Below are 20,479 nucleotides of genomic sequence, written 5' to 3' on the forward strand. Positions count from 1 at the left end.
AGGCAAACAGTACACACACACACACACACACACACACACACACACACACACACACACGTACACAAGAAAGCTGATCACTGAAGCTCATTGGCATACCTCCCATGCACCCCAGCCTGCACTGGTTCACTCCCACTCAGTTGGGGGAATAACTCTTTAAGTAGAAAACCTGGTGTCATAGACAGAGCCCTTGCAACTCACTCAAAGACTGGCCATTCCCCTGGCCTCCTTCTCTGCTGTTGAACCCTCTGCTGTATGGACTTTTTCTGGTTTTAAATTATCCCCTCTTTAGAATAATTATAGTAGTGGTTATGCATGAAGTACCTGCTTTAATAAGGCTCAGGGGCTCCCAGTCACTTGCACAGGCTTAGCACCCTCTGAATTAACATGTCACTCTTCATTTGGGTATGGCTCCTTTCCCCCAAGAGCGAGCGTGGTGGCTGTGCTCCAGAAAGAGAGGTGATGTGGAAATAATGTGTGATTCATCATTCTCATCACTGAAATCAACAAGTCTCTTTTAGCGGAAGTGGCTTTGCCTGCTGGGAAGTCGGTCAACACCCGCCCCCCGGGGGGTAGCCAACTCTAATGACCAGAGTCTGCTTGGTAGCCAAGGAAGGGGACCTGCTGACGTTAATCGCATGGGACTGGAGATTGGGGTGGAGGCATCCTGCTTACCAGAAAGAACTTCTTGGGGTATTCTGGGGATCTGAACTCTGACCTTCATGTTTGTGCAACCAGTGCCCATCACTGTAGACCACCATTCCCACATGCTTCCATTGTATACAGATCAGTGCATACTAAGGCCATGCAATGTCTCTCTCATGTTATGCTTAAAGACCTCTGAAGATGAATATTACTTGAGGAAAAAATATACTATAGTTGTGTGTGTGTGTGTGTGTGTGTGTGTGTGTGTGTGTGTGTGTGTGTATGAGTACAATCACTTGGTTCATGTAAGCGTGGGTTCACGACTACCCAATGAACATATGAGGAGGTCTGAAGACACCCTCAGGTGTCAGTCCTAAGACATCTTCCACCATTTTTTGAGAGAAGGTCTCTCATTGGCCTGGAACTTCACCATATGGGCCAAGCTAGCTGGCCCATGAACTTACAGACATCCACCTGTCTCCACCTCCTATCTCTGCATCACTGGTATTACAGGCATGTGCCACCACATCTGGCTTGGGTGAGCATAGTTTCTAAAGGTCTGAATTCACATCCTTATGCTTCCTAGATAAGTGCTTTACCAACTGAACCAGTTCCCCAGACCCCAAATGACAGTTTTTAAGCACAGAACACTTGAATCTAAATCCTAGCAATGCTGATCACTTTGGACAACTTCCTTCTTCTGTCTGTCTCTTTGTGTTTCTTCGTATCCAAAACAGTGTTTTATAGGTCCAGGAAGATGACTCTGCAGCCAAAGAGCTTGCTGCGCAGGTTCAGGCCCCCAGAATCCACATTAAAACTGGGAGGTGTGGCAGCCTACCTGTAATCCCAGCAGGTAGGAGGTAGAGGTGGGATCCAAGAGGAAGCTGGCCAGCCATATTGCCAACATAGTAAACTCCAAGTTCACCCTTCTTCAGTATATAAAGTAAGGAGACATTGAAGAAGACATCCCATGTCAACCTCAGGTCTCCACACACATGTGGACCAATGGGCAGGTGCACCCACCTAGACACACAGGTACCCACACACGTGCAAACACGAATGCACAAACACACGTAACCAAACATACCTGAAAAAGTGTTTCTATATTATTATAACATAGGTCTTCTGGAAGGACCACATAAGTTAATGCATGCCAAGCATTCTGAAGTATGTCTAACATAGTATGCTGGTGAGGCTTTCTTACTTTTCCTGTTCTAGGATTGAGAAAAAAAAAGTGAGGGGGGGTCAGAAGGCAAATAACTCACCCTACCATCTCTACAGAGTCAGGGTTCAGCATCCCGGCTGCTTGCTTCCAAGCCTTCTCTACAGTGTACCCATGCCTGTCAGAGCAATATCCACGAAGACCCGATTCCTGACCAGCATCAAGGCAGAAACCAATCCTGGAAGAGCCTGTGTTTTCAATGACACACGCCTGCACTGGGTACCTACGCTGGGCCAAGGCCTATTCCTGGGAACACAGCAAACACTGCTCTTGCAAACTGTACACCCCAGAGCTGGTCCACACAGGCCCCATGGCAGGTCACTGTTCCCGTGGAGAATTAGGACAAGTTCCTCACCACCACTGTACAGCATTGACTTCCCTCCGCCCAGATGGTGCATTGCAAATCCTGAACCAATCACCTTTTTTTTTTTGTTTTAAAGAAACCCAATTCCTAGAAAGCAGGTCCTCAACTCAGGTAGAGTGGCTCTTGCCTGTGATCTCTGCACTTAGAAGGCAGAAGACAGACGCTGAGGAGGTAATTCAAGGTCGTCCTTGGTTAGAGAGTGAATTTGAGGCCAGCTTGCACTACAGGAGGCCTTAGGTTTGAAAGGAAGAGAAGGAAGAGGAGGAGGAAGCAAACAGAACACCCACACTGTCACTTTAGAACCCCCCCCACACACACACACACCACCCTGACAGACCCCAGTGAGACCCTAGTCCGATGCTCTGGGGTGGCGGAACGGGAAGCTGCTGGCAAACACCTAAGGTGTACCTGGACCACCGCTGCCACCCCAAGCAGCAGGCAGGAGCCACCACAGGCCTTTCTCCAAGCTGGCCTTGAGAAAACACGTTGCCCCCCCCCCCCATTTGTTTCAGTGACAGGTTCCGTAAGTGGGAGACAATAAATGATCCAGGAGCTTTGAGCTCAGCATGCCTTGATTAAGGTCATTTAGCTCACGGCCAGCAGAACACACAGTGTTCCGTCAATGCACGCAGCAAGCACTTGTTTAGGAAGTCCACTTTAATCACCATTTTCCTCCCAGACGCACTCACCGCCTCAGCCTGGAGCCCCGCCCTGTGTCTCCATAGCCTTTGTTTACCGCTCTTGTTACGCTAAAGCTTCAGTGACCTTTACAGAGAAGTACTATATTTTGTAATTCATCTGAGCCAGGAGGTAGACTGAGTCTCTAGGAGAGAAGCACCAAGACGGCTTCTCTGCTTGCCCCTCCCCCGCCAAAAGGAAAAGGCACACCAGGTGGAACCGCCTTAGGGACAGGGAAAATAGAGGAGAAGGCAGAACTCCGCCCAGGCGAGGGCTCCCCAAGGGGGACAGAAGCAGAAGCCTTGTTGTGGGCAGGGACTTTTGCAGGGGAGGATCCAGTACTTTGAAGCAAGCTGCCTTAAGTCTGTGAACCTTGAACAGCACATATTTGTTTATCAATGGGCAATGAGTAGGGAGCCAGGTTCAGCTCAGATCACCTACCACCAGCACTGATCTCATCTGAAGGCTTGACTGGAGAAGGAGTCATATCCAAGCCCACCAGACTGTGGACAGTTCCTGGAGGATGTGGGGATTGAGAACCTTGGTTCCTCACTGGCTAGAGGTCACCATCAGTTTCCGCTCACCTTGGCAGCCTGCTTCTTTCCAGGTATGGTGTGGGCAGGGAAGAATAGGCAGAGAGAAAGAAAGAATCTGCTAGCAAGACAGAAGTTGGAATCTTGAAAACAGACTCCCATCACCTGGGCATATTCTATTGATAGAGGCAGCTCACAGGTCTCAGACTCAAGGCCAAGGGTTACCCAGATGTGAGCCTCAGATGGAGACCAGCTCAAGTCCACATACAGTGACTTTCATGCATCAGAGAAGCCACACCAAGAAACCCTCAGAGCCCACTGACCTCCCAGGCTCAGTCCCAAAAGTGTCTAATAGCATCCTATGGGCATTTATCTATTCACAAAGCACCTACTGAGTGCCAAGACAGTGGACTGGCAAAGAGGCTGAGATACCAAGGTTCTTTCTCAGAGCTGACCGTTGTCATAAGAAAATGAGATCATTTCTAACAAGTGATCAAGGATATAAAACCAAATATTCATATGAAATGTTGTGTTACTGTTAATTCTGTTATCAAAATAGATAGACAGAAATATTGGGCAAATTCACTCCCATGAGCTGTATAGTGTGTGTGTGTGTGTGTGTGTGTGTGTGTGTGTGTGTGTGTGTGTATTATGTGCATGTATTTTTCTATTTTATTTTTTTTTTACTAAATTCCAAGAAAATTCTAGTTTCTTGCCATTAAAATCTAACCAATTTTTTTTTAAGTGGAGGGGACAGTATTGTGCATTTAGAGTCCACTAAATCAATTCCCCCACCCAACCAATTGCCTATTTGCAAGTAAAAGCATTACATTTACTTGTGTGGGGGGGAGGGGTAGATGCCTTGTGAGGGGTCCTGAAGGACTGCCCCATATGAACCTTCTCATCCATATTGATTGACAAAGGGTCTGTAGTCTTCCAAACCTCGTCCAGATCTTAGACATCATGGAAACTCCTGAACCTTCCCCATGAATTTTTTTTCAAATAAATCCCAGGTGACTGGTCCAGAAAGGTCTGATTTGTTTTTAAGAATGAATATTGACTGTGAGTTCACAAGAAGGTGAAAGAAAATCTGTTCAATCTGATTATTATTGTTTTAGTAAGTGACCAGCAGTTTTAATGATCGCACTCCAGGATTAATGTTAATTTAATGAAGAAACTAAAGCAGAGCTCTGGATGGACTACCAACCTGCCTGAGGATTGATAGCAAAGCCTCCATGTTATTCAATATAGCTACCTAGGAAAGAGGACTATTTCTTTCTCCTCAACCAACCTTGTGGCTTTGACCTTTCTGACTAGTCCACTCAGCCTGTCAACTGATTTGTTCCATCAACCATCAAGTGAGTAGAGTGTCCCCACCGACCACTTAGGGAATAGTACTGCAGGGTTTTCTCAAAGATGGTGTTTTAGTTGTGTAGATGTTTGGGTGCGTATGAGTGTATAGACCCTTGGTATGACTGTATCCTGGGTGGTCTGAGCGACACCTACCCCCTTTCAGTCATGGCCAATGAATGAAGTAGCTTATAGCAAGCATATCAATACACTATCAGAAAATGTCCAGTTAACCTACCTCTATTGTTCTACGCTCAAATGGGCTTGGAAGCAGGCATGTGACCTGGTTTCTTCTCTCTGTGGTGTTTGGTTTAGGTTTTGGTTTCCATCTAACAAAGATCCATGCACCTCTGTCTCTGTGTCTAGCACTATTTTAGGCTCTGGACATAAGGCAGTGAACAGAACAGATTTAACCAACTCTGACAAGACCACACTAGTGTACAGAATTCATCTTTTCCTACCCTGGCACGATAAGGAGAAAAGGAAGCTAGCCAGGGGACAGACGCAAGGGTGGCAGGGGACTGTGGTAGGTGCACACGTGTTGTGACAATGAAATACTGAGTAAGAAAGCTTCAGGGTACTTCAAGTGCATCAGGAAAATACTTCTGTGTACTAATATTGGGATCCTAGGCTTTACAGCTAGGTGTGGGCTAGAGAAAGACTTTTAGCTCCCAGCTTCTGCTTTAGCTTAGAACAATAGAGGCACGTTAACTGGCCAAGTTCTGATAGTGTACTCATATGTGTGTTAGAAACTACTTTATTTCTCATGACTGAAAGGGGGTCGGTCTTCCCCAGGTAGGACCCCACCTCCACCTCAGTATATACTGATGCCAAGTGTACATACACTCATACATACCCAACAAATCAAGGTTCTCGTGACCCCCTCACAGTACTCCTATGGTCTAAAGGCCTTGACCATGACATGGGCCAAGACACAGCAGAAGGTGGAATAAAGGAGGGGCCTCTCTGAGCGATCTAGGACAATGGGGTGTCTCTGATGACTGTCCCTCCATCAAGGAAGCCATGGGCCAGTATCTAAGGAAGACTTAGGAACCCTGTCTCATTTCATTGATGTCACTGTTTGAAGCTTAGTAGCGAGACCCTCAGGTCAGTTGGTGTTTTCATTGCAAGTGGGTGGGAGGCCTTGATCTAGGATGCTCTGTTCAGGTTAAACCAGGACCCATTAAAAATTTAAAATAAAAACAGGGAGGTGGTGGTACATGCCTTTTAATCCCAGCACTCAAAGCAAGTTCCAAGACAGGTCTACACAGAGGGACCCTGTCTGAAAAGCCAAAACAAACAAACAAAGAAATAGAAAATGCAATAAAAAATATCACAGATAACTGTTGGTGTTTATTCAGTGGCCCTGGAAGTGATGACTGTTGTTAGTTCAGTACCTGCTGATCTCAAGACTCACATCTCTATGTCCCTCTTGGCCTTTTCCTCATGATCCTAAAATGGCCACTGCAGCTCCAGGAGGAGGGAGAGAAAAAAAAAACATGTCTTCTCTCTAGCATCTCTCTTTGGGCTGAATATTTGATCCTGATCTCATCTGTTTTCCCCTCTCCCCTTGGCTTTGGGATGCCTCACCCTCTGAGACCCAGACCCGGCAGTCAGAACTGCCTGTTCTTTGAATTTTTTTCTACCTGGAAATCTCCTGACTAGTGAGTGGGACTGCCCATACCTGCCTGCCCACCCTCCAGAGGGGTCATAATCCCACCAGCCTGGAAAGGTTGTAATAAGTTGAGTCAGGGGCACACAACCAGCAAAGCACTGGAGTGCTAAGTAGTTAAGGCGTGGCTTCACCACCACACTCTCTCTCCAGCGATTCCTAATGACCCAACCCTGATGGCGGCACACCAATGGAGTCTTGTCCTACAAGAACTTGGCAGGACAGAAGCCTGTGGTTCTTCTGGCCTGTGTGGGGGCAGAGCCTGTCTTTGTAAGTCCCTCTCCACTTACGCCTTGCCACCAGACCCATCATGTGTAACCTGCAGATGGCTGAGTCCACAGTAGCCATGTCGATATCAAATACTTTATTAGCCCAGCGCTGGCCTGAAGCCAATTTGGGAATAACTGAATTAGCCCCCAACCTCCCTTAACTTAATTTTTACAGCTCTGCTTCCAGGGTAGTGAATTGTTTTGTCGTTGTTGGGTTTTTTTTTTCCCAGTGACCTTTTTCTTCTCCAGTGTGGGACTGAGTTTCCCTTGGGGAGCAGGGGGTAGCTGGGAACACAAAGCAGCAGCCATCACAGGCGCCATTAAGCTCCCGCAGATCGCTGGGTGTCAGAGCTGTTTAGGGTAATTCAGTCCTAAAAGCAGCTTTTATCTCAACAGCTCTGACATGCGGCCCTGCTGGTGGGGAGGTCCCTCTCTAAGGAGAGTGGCTGGCCTCCCAGCAGCAGGGGATTCGGGCCTCTGGTCTCTGTCTCAGGATACTTGGGAGGCAACTCACCTGTCTTTGGGGGAACTTCCTATGGAGCAAGGAGGCCCCCAAAAAGTTCCAATGCGTTCTTATGTGCGAGGACACAGCTAACCAGGGCTGGCGTCACCACAAATGTCACACCTAGACCTTTCATCGGCAAAGAACAGGGGAGCCACGGCCAGAGAGCTCTATGTGAATGAACAGTGTTGTACCCAGAGCCCCCCAAAGACCAAATCCGATGCAAAAGCAGAGTCTTTGTATTGTTATGAGTTAACTCGGGACCGCCCATCTGACACAGCAGCAGAGCAGGGGAGACCCCAGGTAGCAATGCGGCAGGGTTTTTAAAGCAAGGGGGGCTTGGGGGGTCTACAGACTTCATAGGAACAGACTCAGGATTGGCTTATGTGAGTGGCAATCATGTTAGTAATTTTTAATTGGCTAGGGTTAGTTAGGGTTACAGTTACTATTTTTGGGCAGGCCTGGACAAGTCCCAGGTTCTGTCCTTGAGCTGTCATGGAGGCTGGCTGGCCTAGCATGTACTGACTATGGAGACTGACTCCGTGGCCCAGGCTCTGTCCTTGACTCATGCACATAGCTCTAAGTTGGTGAGGGGCCCCAGACAGTAAACAACTGACTGAACCTTGAGCAGTCAGAGTACATGCAGAAAGGGAGCTACTGCAAGGACTATGTCTTTTGTTCATGGCCCTCCCAGAGACTGCTTGCTCAAGTCTCAGGAAACTGAAATCGAGGCCTGATCTCTGAGAGAAGACTGAGCAGCCTGTTATGGCGTCTGCCTGGTCCTTTCAAACAAGAATGTGGGGGTGAGGGGAGATGAAGAAGTCGGGGGGGGGGGTCAGGGGCAGCTGCACACAAGTACATGAACACATAGCGTAGGGGCACATACAAGCATATGTGTTGCATGTACAAATAATCCCCATTGAAACAAGGTAGAAAGACAGCATTGAAAATTCATCCAGAAACTGTCCTGGAAGGGTAGTCCCACTCTTGCTCACTCAGTCTCAAGCTTACTCTATCTCTCCCCCACCCCTGCCCCCTGCCACGCTTCCTGGTTAACTTTTCACATGATCCAGTTTCCCCTGAGATGAAAGCAGCAACCCTCTTTCCTTCCTTTTCTATTGACCTAAAAAATAAAAAAAATTTAAAAAAAAATTTAAAAAAAAAAGGAAGCTTACTGTACTGGAGGACAGAGATGCTCCTCAAATGTACTGTAATTAAATATGCTGATGTTGAAGGCCTCAAGGCATTCCCAAGCGTGTTTGCTCCGAACTATGGTGACACCCTCTTATCTGGAGTCACACTTCCAGTCCTTCCCACCAGCCACTAAACAGGCAATGTAAGGACATTCTAAAACTCAGAAATAAAAGTCAAGGGCCCTACAGTCTAAACCAAGGAAGGTGGAGGTCCCCTCTCACACCCTTGATATTGGATACAAGATAAAACAAAACACAGTGGAGCATGCTGAAGTTCTGAGAGAGAAGAAAAACAAATTCATAAAAAATATTTGTACCCAGGGCCATTTAGTGGAAGTTCAGATGGCCCCGACAACGCGTTAGACCTAGGGGCACTGCCAAGCTAAGGTTAAATTGTACTTAGTGGGGAGCGTCCAGCAAAAGAAAAGTGTGATACAGCAGCAGGTTCAAGGCGGTGGTCCTTGGAGATATCCCGGAAGCAAATTAGAAGAGCAGCTGCCAGGGGGCAGAGATGGATGCAAGGGGTCTCACCGGAAAGGGGTACTAAAGGGCTGACCCTAGCAAATGAGCTGTGCCGTTGTATTTGGTTTTTTTTTTCAGAGGTTCTAGGAGAGAGGCAGTGATGGTTGTCGACAGCATAATTCGTTTGGTGTTTTGCTTTGTTTCCAACCTCTCTAAAGCCTTCCATAAAAACAGAAACCCAAAAACATTTGAACAACATTTACAACAAAACGTTGATAAATTAATAATCTTTCAAGACCCTCAAAAGAGGAGTGAATGGAGACAAAGCATGACATCATATTATAACCCCCCATCTGTGTGGTAGCAGGTATGTCTAGTGTGTTGACGTATAGTCCTTTGAGTATGTCCCCAGGAATGGTAAGGCTGGATCTTACAGTAGATCTATGTTTAGTTCTTCTGGGAGCCTCCAGACTGATTTCCACAGTGGCTGAACCAATCTACAATCTCACCAGGAGTATGTGAGGCTTCCTTTGTCCCCACATCGTCAGCATCATCCGCTTTGTCTTTGATAGTCATTCTGACTGGAGTGAGGCAGAATGTCAGTGGAGTCTTGATCTGTATTCCCCTGATGGCTAAGGATGGTAAATATTTTTCATATTTCTTGGCCATTTCCATTTAATCCTTTAAGAAATATTTGTTCCTTTCATTTTCTCTTGTATTGATGGTCGTTTGGGTTGTTGTGGGTTTTTTGTTTTTGTTTTGGGGGTTAAGCTTTTTAGTTCCATCTACACTTTGGGTAGTCATCCTCTGTCAAGTATATAGGTAGCAAATATGTTTCTCTCATGGTAGAGGCTCTTTGATGAACAGACATGTTTTCATTTCATACAGTCCTCTTTTGTCAGTCCATGCCATTATTTTCTGAGACACTGGAGTCCTTCAGAGAAAGTCCTTGTGTATGCCTATGTCTTAATGAGTTTTCCATGTTTACATCTAACGCAAGGAAGCCTGAAGTGTCTTGTAGAGTCATATAAAAAGAAAACTCCAGTCACTTCCATTGACCAAAGATGTGGCAGTTTGGGCTTCCAAAGGATACTGATTATGATTAATTAAAACTCAAGAAATACATTTAAATTTGTAAATTCATAATGATATGAGAATATTTAATTGAGCAACTTTAGATAATATGAAACCAATTCCATATCTTGAAAGTCAGAAACAAGGAGACAGAACTGAATGATAATACTGTCTTTATTACTCCTGTCCCCTCTCTGAGTGACCACGTTGCTCATGAAGGACAGCACCTTGTCACAGATACATTCCAAATAGTCAATGAGAAAAAGATATAATTAAAACACCATTGGATTGTAGTTTCCAGTAAATACTTCGATACAGTGAGCTTCAAGAAAGAGCCACTATTAAAAGGGGCCGAGCAATAATCAGGCATTTGGTACCTTACAAAAAAGCACCGCCCCAAATCAAGCAAACAGATGTGCTGGCAAGCCTCCAGGACAGAGCTCTGTGCCAGCCTGAACCGTGGGGATGCAGTCCACAAAATCTAGACTGCAAAAAGTCACAAATCAAATGGTCCCTATTCCTCCAAAGATGAGATCGAGCAACAGGAAAAGTAGAGGAGAATCCTGTCCATTTAAAGAACCAAAAATTATATAATACATGTATATTTATTTTATAGATAGATACATAGATACATATATAGATACATAGACAGACAGGCCTGTAATCTCAGCAATTTGGGAAACTGAGTCAGAGTAATCCCAGATTCAAAGCCAACCTGGGCATTTTGGAAAGCCTTGCCCCAAAATAAAAAGGGAATTGGGATAGGGAGCTAGCACTGATGAGTGCTTACCTAGCATATGTAGAGCTCGGGGGTCCAGTCTTTAGGGCCACAAAAGCAAAATTAATGGATGAGGCTAGAGAATGCTCTTTAGGGATAATGCACACGTGTGGGGTAAAACTATTGAGAAATCCAAAGAACTGATTACAGTGTAATCCAGGCTATGATCCCTTTTAAGAGCAAGGAAGTAGAGATTAGAGAGGTCACAAAATCACTGGCCAAGTTTTATTTCTTGATCTGGGTAGTCGTATTTGCTTTATAATAACTCATCGAGTATATAATATACACTTGATTTGTGTGTTTTCCTCCATGATTTATATTAAAATTAAAAGGCTTAATTTTTTTTAATCATTGTTGAAAGATCTCCTGTTGCACCACTAAATAGAGAGAATGATTTAATTCCCAAGTGGCTACTTAACAGGCTGGAGTCTTCTTTTTAGCACTTGTAGCTGAACAGAGGAATAAGTCAGGACTTTAAAACAAACGAACAAAAAAGCTGTCTGTCGTAATAATATACAGTAAAATACCTGGGGTCTAATTCCATGGTTGCCCCCTGGCAGTTGCCCTGATCACACTATCAGACTGATTATAGAGTGGTTTTAACCCAGCCATGATTAAAAACATATACATTGTTCTCATTTTGTCTTAGTTAGGGAACAAGCGGACTTCATGAATATCAAAGGAAAGGTCATTCTGCCTGCTTCCAATAAGGAAGGGTGCCATATACATTTATAGATGGATGACTAATCAGATTTAGGCCTGGTATTTATTTAATGGGAGGCAGGGTGCCATGAAAATAGACCACTATGCACAGTTTCTGTGAAGTTGAGCTCGTTCAATGGTTATGGCTCAAATTCAATTCCAATGGAGCCCAATCAAAACGGTACAAATGGTCCACGTGAGCTGCTGAGTGCTGTTCTTTGGTACGACACACACAGGCCTTGAACCTGAGGCAGATCCTCATTGCTGTGATTAATAGAGATAGCTAAGAACTTATTTTCCTTTGTATCACACTTTATTTCTTTGCACTGAATTGAGCAGATGAGATGCCTTAGCAACAGCAATAAAACCAGCGCAATCACTGTCTGGCCTATTTTTTAAACATTGTGCTGCATATTACTAATTGATTTGTTTCTTCTTGAAGGGCTCTGCAATATACTTAAAACGAAACCCAGTGCTTAATGGATTTTTCTTTACTCAGCTGTCTATAACCAATCAGTGTCTTCATGTCTGTGGGTTCTTCATACAATTTAAATGTGAATGAGTATTCAACTAGGCTTTCCAGTGTGTGGTGTGTGGAACAGCAAGATAAATATGGGCTCTTTTCTCCCATAAAAGACTTTTAATAAAATAGGGATTCTTTTACTATTATTTTAAGGGAAGGAAGAGGTGAGCTTCCTACCTCCCTTGACCTCATCATATCTCTTCCCCAGGGCCATTTCATCCCCTTAAGGCTTCACAGAGCTTTGGGAACAAATATAGAATCTCAGCTGAGGGACGATGGGGAGCCTCAGATTGGCATCTCAGCCTTACCCTGCCTCCCTCATGATCTCGCTGTGACCTTCATCATTGTTCCCGCTGCTGAAGCTGTGGCTGGTGACAGCATGTGGTGCTGGCCTCCCCCTTAACTTAACCACTCAGTGACTGGGTTTCCTTTTGGACACCATCTAAATCCCTGGGGTACCCTTGGGGCTAGACCCCTCATCTTGGCCACCTGCCTGGTTCCCATGACTCACCAAAGCCTATACACTCTTGGCTAGGCTAAGGTACTGTCGTGGTCACTGTAGGACTTTATAGGACTAAGTGTCCAATCAGCAGTCCCCTGACTAGATGCTCACCTGTTCCTTCATGGGACTGCGCAACTTTGATGTGGTCCTTTCAGCCTGAATTGCAGCCCAGGCTAAGAGGCTAAAAAGGAAACAAACCCTCTACAGCTTGGAAATGTTCCAAAGTTGGGAGATGCACAGGCATCCTTGGTGATCCTAGTATTTTTTTTTAATACACGTGTGGGAGCGTGCATGTGTGCCTGCACATGCTCTTGTATGTGTGTGCACATGTGTGAGGCCAGAAGCCAACCTCAGGTGGTGTTTCCACAGGGTCATCTACCTTAATTTTTTTTTTTTTTTTTTTTTTGAGGCAAAGTCTCCTACTAGATCGTGGGGCTCAACATTTTAGGCTCAGCTGCCTGGCCTGTGAGAGCCCAAGACATCTCCTATCCCTGCTTCCCCGGCACTGGAATTATAAGAACATGCCACCGTGCCCAGTGAACCTGGAGCTCATGGCTAAGATGTCTGACCAATGAGCCCCAAATATCTACCCATCTCCCACCCCACCTCCCACCAGGGCTGGGATAGTCTGGCTTTTTATATGGGCACTGAGGAGCAAACCCATGCCTTCCTGTTCATGTGGCAAACACTTTACTGGCTGAACTATAGCCCCGCCCCACCCCCACCCCACCCGGCTCCTTTTTATTTCTTAAGGTTGGCATAGGAGAGCTGCACTGAATTCCCATCTTGGTCAATCATCCACTTACTTGGTACACCACACTTAGCGTCTCTGAACTTGCACTGCCTTATTCGTTTTGTTTTGTTTTTGCTTTTCAAGACAAGGGTTCCTCTTTGTAGCCCCGGGCTATCCTAGAACTCATTCTATAAGACCAGGCTGGCCTCGAACTCACAGAGATCCACCTACCTCTGTCTCCTGGGTGCCGGGATTAAAGGCGAGCGCCACCAGTGTCTGGTAGGGCAAATTTCCTGATTCTTACAGCTTGACCTTCAGCACACAAAGTTTCCACAAGTTCAAAGGCATTGAATTTGTGTATGAAAGCACAGTGCCTGGATCACTGTTACATGCGCAATATATACTGGAAGGCTTTTGTTCCTTTGTGGATGGGCCTGCCTCTCAGGTAGCTAAGGTTCAGATCTCACATGCACATAGACTCCAAAGGAGATAAATAGCTCCTACCTAAGGTTCAAAGCTCGCCTTGATTTCTGCTCCCAGGAGCCACTGCAGCTAATTCCCTTGCCCCTCAGATCTTAGACCAGTCTTCTTTGATTTCAGGGCCATGGCCGGCTGGCCGGTGCCTTCTGCTCTAAGGACACTGTTGAACTGGTTTACTATCTGCCTGCTCTTTTATGGTTCTAACCTATCTTGGACTAGAAGTCATGCCTACCCTACTTCTACCATCCCTTGTTCCAGAAGATTCCTAGGCTCACAGCAATCACTATCACCAGGGTTAGAGCAATCGTCCACACCTTGGGCAAGGATCTGGAAATAATTAGAGCCTGTTCCAAGCAAGCACTTCTCAGGGACGTTTGAAATAAAGAATAACAATTGCCCCCTTACACAAAGTCACAGATACACATAGTTCCATTCTAGGGAACCCACCTCAACAAGCAAATTATTCTCTTTAGAAAGACACAAGGGAGCAGAGACTCATGTATGAACACTCTTAAAAGGCTGGAAGTCTCCAAGGCAGAGAGTTGATCACCAGGGGAGGGGCCCTAGCCAGACAAGGAGTAATTCTCAACTTTGATCCCTTCTTCAGTGCTGACAAGATCACAAAGGTCACTAATGTTTTCTCTTCCTTCAGGACAACGAGACAGACGGGACTAGTACACAGATCTAGTTGAGTATCGGGGTTCACTAGAAGAGTTTTTATATGAGGATTCCCTCCTAACCCCAAATAAGATCTCCTGAATCTAAATCCCCAAAGCCTTGGTCATCAGGTGGTTTGGGAGCGACTGGATGCCCCATCTCAATGAGACATCTGGGCATGTCTATAAGATGTCCAGAAAGAATAAAGAGAATCAATGGCGTGAAGCTTGAACAAGACAAAGCCAACAGAGAAGCAAGATAGGCCTTGTACCCGAGGCAATAAACTCAGAAAATCCATATCCCCGAGAGGTGGCGGCAGCGGTGGTGGGAAACATAAATTGATACCAAGCAAGTTAGGCAGATTTACCGGGGTCAGAGCTATCGGCAAGAACAGGGACCACCATCATGCTGCAAAGGCTGCTGGGAACAGCAAAATTCTGGCTGGATGAATCATGAGTCTGACCTGGGATGGCAAATTCTCTATTCCCATGGAATTCACTTTAGAAAGAGTTTCCTCTCTGGACCATTCCATCAGAAATTGTTGAAGATAAAAACAAAAATTGTGTGTATGGAAACCACCTGAGACTAATATATGTCCATTGAGTTCGGGAAAATACTGGTGCCTCTGTTGAGAAATGGCCCTGGAGTCTCTCCTTCGTGGAATGGGGGCATAAATCTTGAGGATGGGTGACTGATCCCCACAGTGAGGAACTCAACATGAATGTACCACACGATTTTAAACTGTCTCCACTAGATCTCTCTGGTGTTACATGCTGTGCTTAAGCACCTGGCTTAGGTTCATCTTTCAATTTTCATCAGAAGTCTAAGCTGTAAATAGAGTCTCCATTTGTTCAGATGAGAAGAATCAAGGCTCAGACAGGTCATGCAGTCGAACCCAGGTCCTCTTAAACCTTGTCTATTTGCAACCAACCCTCTTTAGCCTGAGAAATTGTGACATGACCTTGGGAACACAAATATTAAAATGGTTATAAAATATCAAGCGTTTATTGATAATAAGTCACAAAGGAACTTGTTTCAAAACAATTCTTTGATATGTATATAGTTTTAGCAATTATGAAAGAGAAGCAAATTTGCATGCTAATGAGAGAGATGCTTGTTTGTCTAACACAACACAATCCTAAGATATATCAGTTTCATACCTACATGCTGAAGAATGTTGGCAGGGAAACTAATAAAGGTCTGTTTATGATGATGAAACTATTCTGTTTGATAAGAGGAGGAAATTTTGTGTGTGTACGAAAGATGCTGTAACTCACAACATACAATAGTCTCAAGTATGAGCTTTGATATTTCAAGGACGCATTTATTGGAATTGTGTGATGTGATGGCACACACACAATGTGTGTGTGAATGTGTGTGTGTGTGTGTGTGTGTGTGTGTGTGTGTGTGTGTGTGTGTGTGTGTAAGCAAGATAATGGTAAAGTCACAGGATACAACATTGGTGAGCACTGCCAGAAACATCTCAGATTCAATATGTGTTTGAGTTTAAGTGAATTTTTGGTCATTGTACCTTTATAATTTCTCATGACCCACAAGTTCTGTTACATGATCTCATGTGATCATGGGCCCCAACTAGGATGCTTTTATCTAATCCAGGTCTCACAGTCAGGGGCAAAGTTCAGAATAAGAAACTTTGGCCCATCTGAATCCAAAGCCCTCTCCTTTCCTCATCAGACATGGTAGCTGGCCAAGAAGTAGATGACCAGCTTTCCTTGGAATATCTCAGAACCTCCGAATCCTGTAGTTAACACAGGCTGAAGTTAAAGAGGGTCCTACTCAAGGTTAGGTACTCAAGCAAGGTGCAGATGTTATGTCTGGAACTGAACTAACTAAAGGAAGTACCATTCATCTGCAGCCAGGTTGAGAAGGCTTCTCCACATCTAAGCTATTGGCTGTTGACATGGGCTGTCTGCAGAATGGACTTCCAGCTAGACATAACAGAAAGGTGGGGTTTTTAACTCCATTTCTTAGTCTTGTGTTTTATCCTCTGCCCTACCCTCATGCTCAGCTCACCGAGTTTAATTTCCCAGGTGCTATGGGCATGGGGTTTATAATCATAGAAACTCCCCTGGATATGTTTCCCATTGTCGGTGATGAGAACAGCCTTAGACACAGGCAGGATCTATGGATAGAGCTCATATTTGTAGAGTTTGCGACCCTACAATGACCTTTCCTACTCCCTGCTACTTTTATCATGCCAACCAAAGCCTTTCACAGATGACAGAACTAGGTCAAGGTCTCATGGTCCATCATTGATGAAGGATCAGCACCCCCACCCCCACCCCCAAACCAGGTATTCCTGAAGATGTCAATCAAAGCCCGTGGTCTTTCCACTTCACTGCTCCACATACGTCATTTTGGCTTTGGAACAGGTAAAGGGACAAGTGGCCAAACAAAGTCTGCCAAAATACCTTTTGTAAGCAGGACAAGTTCATTCTCTTAGCACCGAGGCAGGAGTAATTGCTCTGAATTTGAGCCAGCCTGAGTGATACAATGAGACCCTGTCTCAAACAGACAAGCAAACAAACAAAAAAAACCAGAACCTCCCATAAAGAGTTAGTGCTTCGAAGTAATAGATTTGATCAGAAAGCTGGCCATCAGCCAATATGCTCCTTACTTCCCAAACCTTGAAGTGACCTTCAGAAACCCCGTGGAAGTCGACCTTGCCGTTTGGATGTGTGCATGCATCAGAATCCCACTGGAACGTCAGACCTCGAGGCCTGGGTCCTATCGCAAAAGTAAATCAAGACTGGCTGAGGCTTCAGTTTCTCAGCCTTGCCAAGGTGACCTCCCTCTGACTGTCAAACTGGCCTCTTATATTTTCATCATCAAATTAGTTCAAAGCGTTCAAGAAATTTTCTTTTGAATGTTTTAGTGATGGTGCTACATACACTCGAATTAATTTTCCATCATTTTCTGTGCACTGAATTTGACTCCATCTCTCTCTAAAAGGAGAAATAATTTGGGCCATCTGAAAATGAGATTTATTTTTAAGTAGAAGCTTATTTATCAAAAAATACAGTTCTTAAAGCTTTTATGAGTTGTAAAAAAAAAAAAAAGTGTTAGATTTGAGGCCAAGAGATCTGACAGATCCCCAAGGTCCAGCCTGGCTAAAAGAGGGAAGGTTTGAAGGGAAGTGTCCCAGTAGCAGAAGATGAGGTGGCAGGTAGGGTTTGAGTCGTTCCTGTGATGTCCCTAGGAAGCTACAAAAGGACACTGGACAAGGGCAGAGAACAGAAGGGAGTAGATGGGGGCCTGGGAAAGGAAGAAAGGGTGACAAGTCTGTGACTAGGGAGATGGCTCAGTCAATTCACTGCTTGCCATGTAAGCATAGGGGCCCCAAATTCAATCTCCAGGACCTACATAAAGAAGCCAGGCACCCCCTTGTAATGCCTCCATCTTAAGGGCCTGGTGGCTGGCCAGTCTAGCCTAACTGGTAATCTCCAGACTAATGAGAGACCCTGTGTAAGAGGAGGTGGATGATGCTCCTGAGGGTGACACTCAGGGTTTTTCTTGGTCCTCTACATACACTCTCACAGATGTGCATGTTGCACACATACAAATGCATTGAAAGATTGAAAAGTTCAGCTTTTCTCCACTTTTGACACTGTCTGTTGTAGAAAGACCTTAAAAGCCACTCACTGTATTTCCAAACCCAGCTTAGCTGGCATACACAGGCTTTGGTTTGCCCCCATCGAGGGCCTGTTACCAAGAAAGCATCTCTTACATGAAGCCATGTCCAGAGAGCTCGAGGCTTCCTATTCCTACCGGGGTTCCCTGAGCCACGTATGGGGTCACGGGGCTGATACTGTGTCCATTTTGCCCTTTCTAGCCACTCAAGGCCACAGGGTTCTTTTATGTGCATGCAAACCCTTTGGAAACAGGTTGGATACAGCCACAGTGTCAAAGCTTAAGGTATCTGGGGTTTGCTCAGTACCATGCTGGACACCGTCGGAGAGCAGGAGAGTCCTCAGCCATTGCCTGTGCCTGTTGGTACCGAATGGGCACGTCACTCCATCTCAGTAAGAAAATGGTGCTATGGTGCTCGGTGCATCTTCCTAGGCTGCCCCCTTGCTGTCCTGCACGGTGGGTTGCATCCTTCTTCATCTAAATCTTCTCCATCTTCATCTCTTCCCTGGTCCATGACCCAGGTTCTGGCCCATAGCAGCCTCGTTACAGAACTATCCGGTTTGAATGGCTCATCTATTTTCTTCCCACAATCCCGGTGCCTTCTCTGAATGTATGCCCCAAGCCATGGTGCAGAGACACCTTGGAGACAACCCAGGGAGGCCTGTGGAAGAGGGAGATCCAGGGTAAGTAAGTGACTGCCCCTCCTTTTTTTTTTTTTTAATCACAGTTCACTGGCTGTTCACCACATGTGGGGCCAGCGGACCCCACGGCCCCACACAGGCCCAGTGCAACAACGCCTACCAGAACTCCAACTTGAGCGTGGTGGTGGGCAGCGAAGGGCCCTTGAGAGGCATCCAGATTTGGAAAGTGCCAGCTACCGACACCTACAGGTAAGTATTGTGATAGATCAGCTCCCCACAAAAGACTCGGGTTCTCCCTGAGGTTGGCCTGGAACTTGCCCAACCTCTTCAGTCTGAGCTTCCCAAGAAGCTGGACTTAGGGGCTTCCCCTGCCACACCTGCCTCTCCCTGGCTCTAAACCGAATTTTATCCCGGGTCTATCTGCATTGTGGAAAGACAGCCACCAAGAGGGAAAGAAAGGTGGCCGGGGGGGGGGGGGGGGGGGGGGGGGGGGGGGGGGGGGGGGGGGGGGGTGTAGGGGAGGGGGAGAGGGGAAGAGGTGGGGAGGGGGAGGAGATGTGGGGGGAAGGGAGAAGGGGTGGGGGAGGGGACAACGTGTGGGGGAGGGGGGATGTAAGGGGAGGGGGGAAAGGTGTGAGGGAGGGAAAGATGTGAGCAGTGTGAGCAGTGAAGCCGGGTGGGGAGGGGTTAAAGACTCAAGCACACTGAGTCAGCCCTCAACAGAAGCCAGGCATGGCTCAGCTCGCTCTCTCTAACTCCCTGCTGAATCCCCCTTCTTCCCATCCCTCCTCCCTCTCTGGGGGGCTCAGCATCCTTCCCCACCCCTCAGCCCCCTCACTATGATCAAAGATCACGTCGAAAAACATTTGTCAAGTGCACAGACCGTGGCTTCCCGTATGAGTTCCCTCCCGGTTGGTTCACACGCTCCTCGGGAGGCCTCAGATCTCAGGTGGAGCGGGCTAACCTGGCCACAGCTGTTTCTGGTCATCTCCGTCCAATGACCCTTATTTCCTCACTCACCTGGCTCCAGGGACCAGTGTGCACAGCTGGATAGCATCATTCAACCAAGTCCTTTCTGAGGGCCTCACTGAGCTGGGGGCCCACTCCTGTACACCCAGAACTGAGCTGTTGGGGCCATACTGTGAGCCCAGCCCTGAGCTTTAGAGCCCCCACTGTGTGTCAAAAACACTGAGCTGGGTGCCCAACCGTGAGTTACGAGGCACCTACTATGTATCTAGCACCGAGTGAGTGTTTCGGGGACTCATAGCGAAGACTGAGACTCCAGAGCCTCACTGTCTCCTCCGGGAAGAGCAGCTACCGAGCAGGAATTCAATAACAGTCGACGATGCCAATCAAGTTCTAGACAACAGTAGGGGAGATGTCACGGGCATGATGAATTGCCAGAGTAATTGTGCAGATAGTCATCGCACAGAGCAGGCAAAGTCAGAGGTGGAGGATTAGGCAAAGATCAATGAGCTGCTGCTGCAAAAAAAAAAAGAATGGAGTTTGGGTCCAACTTCCACCACCCACCAGCCAATGTGACCTTGAAAGTTGTCTTCCCGCCTCGCAAAGGACAAATCCATCTGCAACCTACAGGGCTTTAGAGAGGGCCATTTTGTTGGTGCATAGAGTTGTGCAGGCCAGGTGTTGAAGAAATGGACAGCACCCCACAAAGGTGCCACACTCCAAGGTGCAATTGGCCCTTTCAGCACTGCCCCGGGGGGGGGGGGGGGGACGCCTAATGTTTCCATTGGCCCATGCACATAACATCACTGGAAAGTTCCTGATGGCCCTGCCCTCCTATGTTCTTCCAGTAATCCTGTAGGCTGTATCTGACCACCCCCATTTCAC

General features: G+C 46.4%; 1 protein-coding gene across 1 annotated transcript in view; it reads left to right on the plus strand.

Annotated features, from left to right (window-relative positions):
* LOC119086453 (ALK tyrosine kinase receptor-like) overlaps positions 1 to 20,479 on the plus strand; it is a 61,625-nt gene that overhangs the window by 27,040 nt on the left and 14,106 nt on the right. The window contains exon 4 of the mRNA XM_037198010.1: positions 18,715 to 18,877. Within this exon, the coding sequence (XP_037053905.1) occupies positions 18,715 to 18,877 (163 nt within the window). The remainder of the gene's footprint in view (positions 1 to 18,714; positions 18,878 to 20,479) is intronic.

Source organism: Peromyscus leucopus, chromosome 22, assembly GCF_004664715.2.
Source record: "Peromyscus leucopus breed LL Stock chromosome 22, UCI_PerLeu_2.1, whole genome shotgun sequence".
NCBI classification, from domain to species: Eukaryota; Metazoa; Chordata; class Mammalia; order Rodentia; family Cricetidae; genus Peromyscus; species Peromyscus leucopus.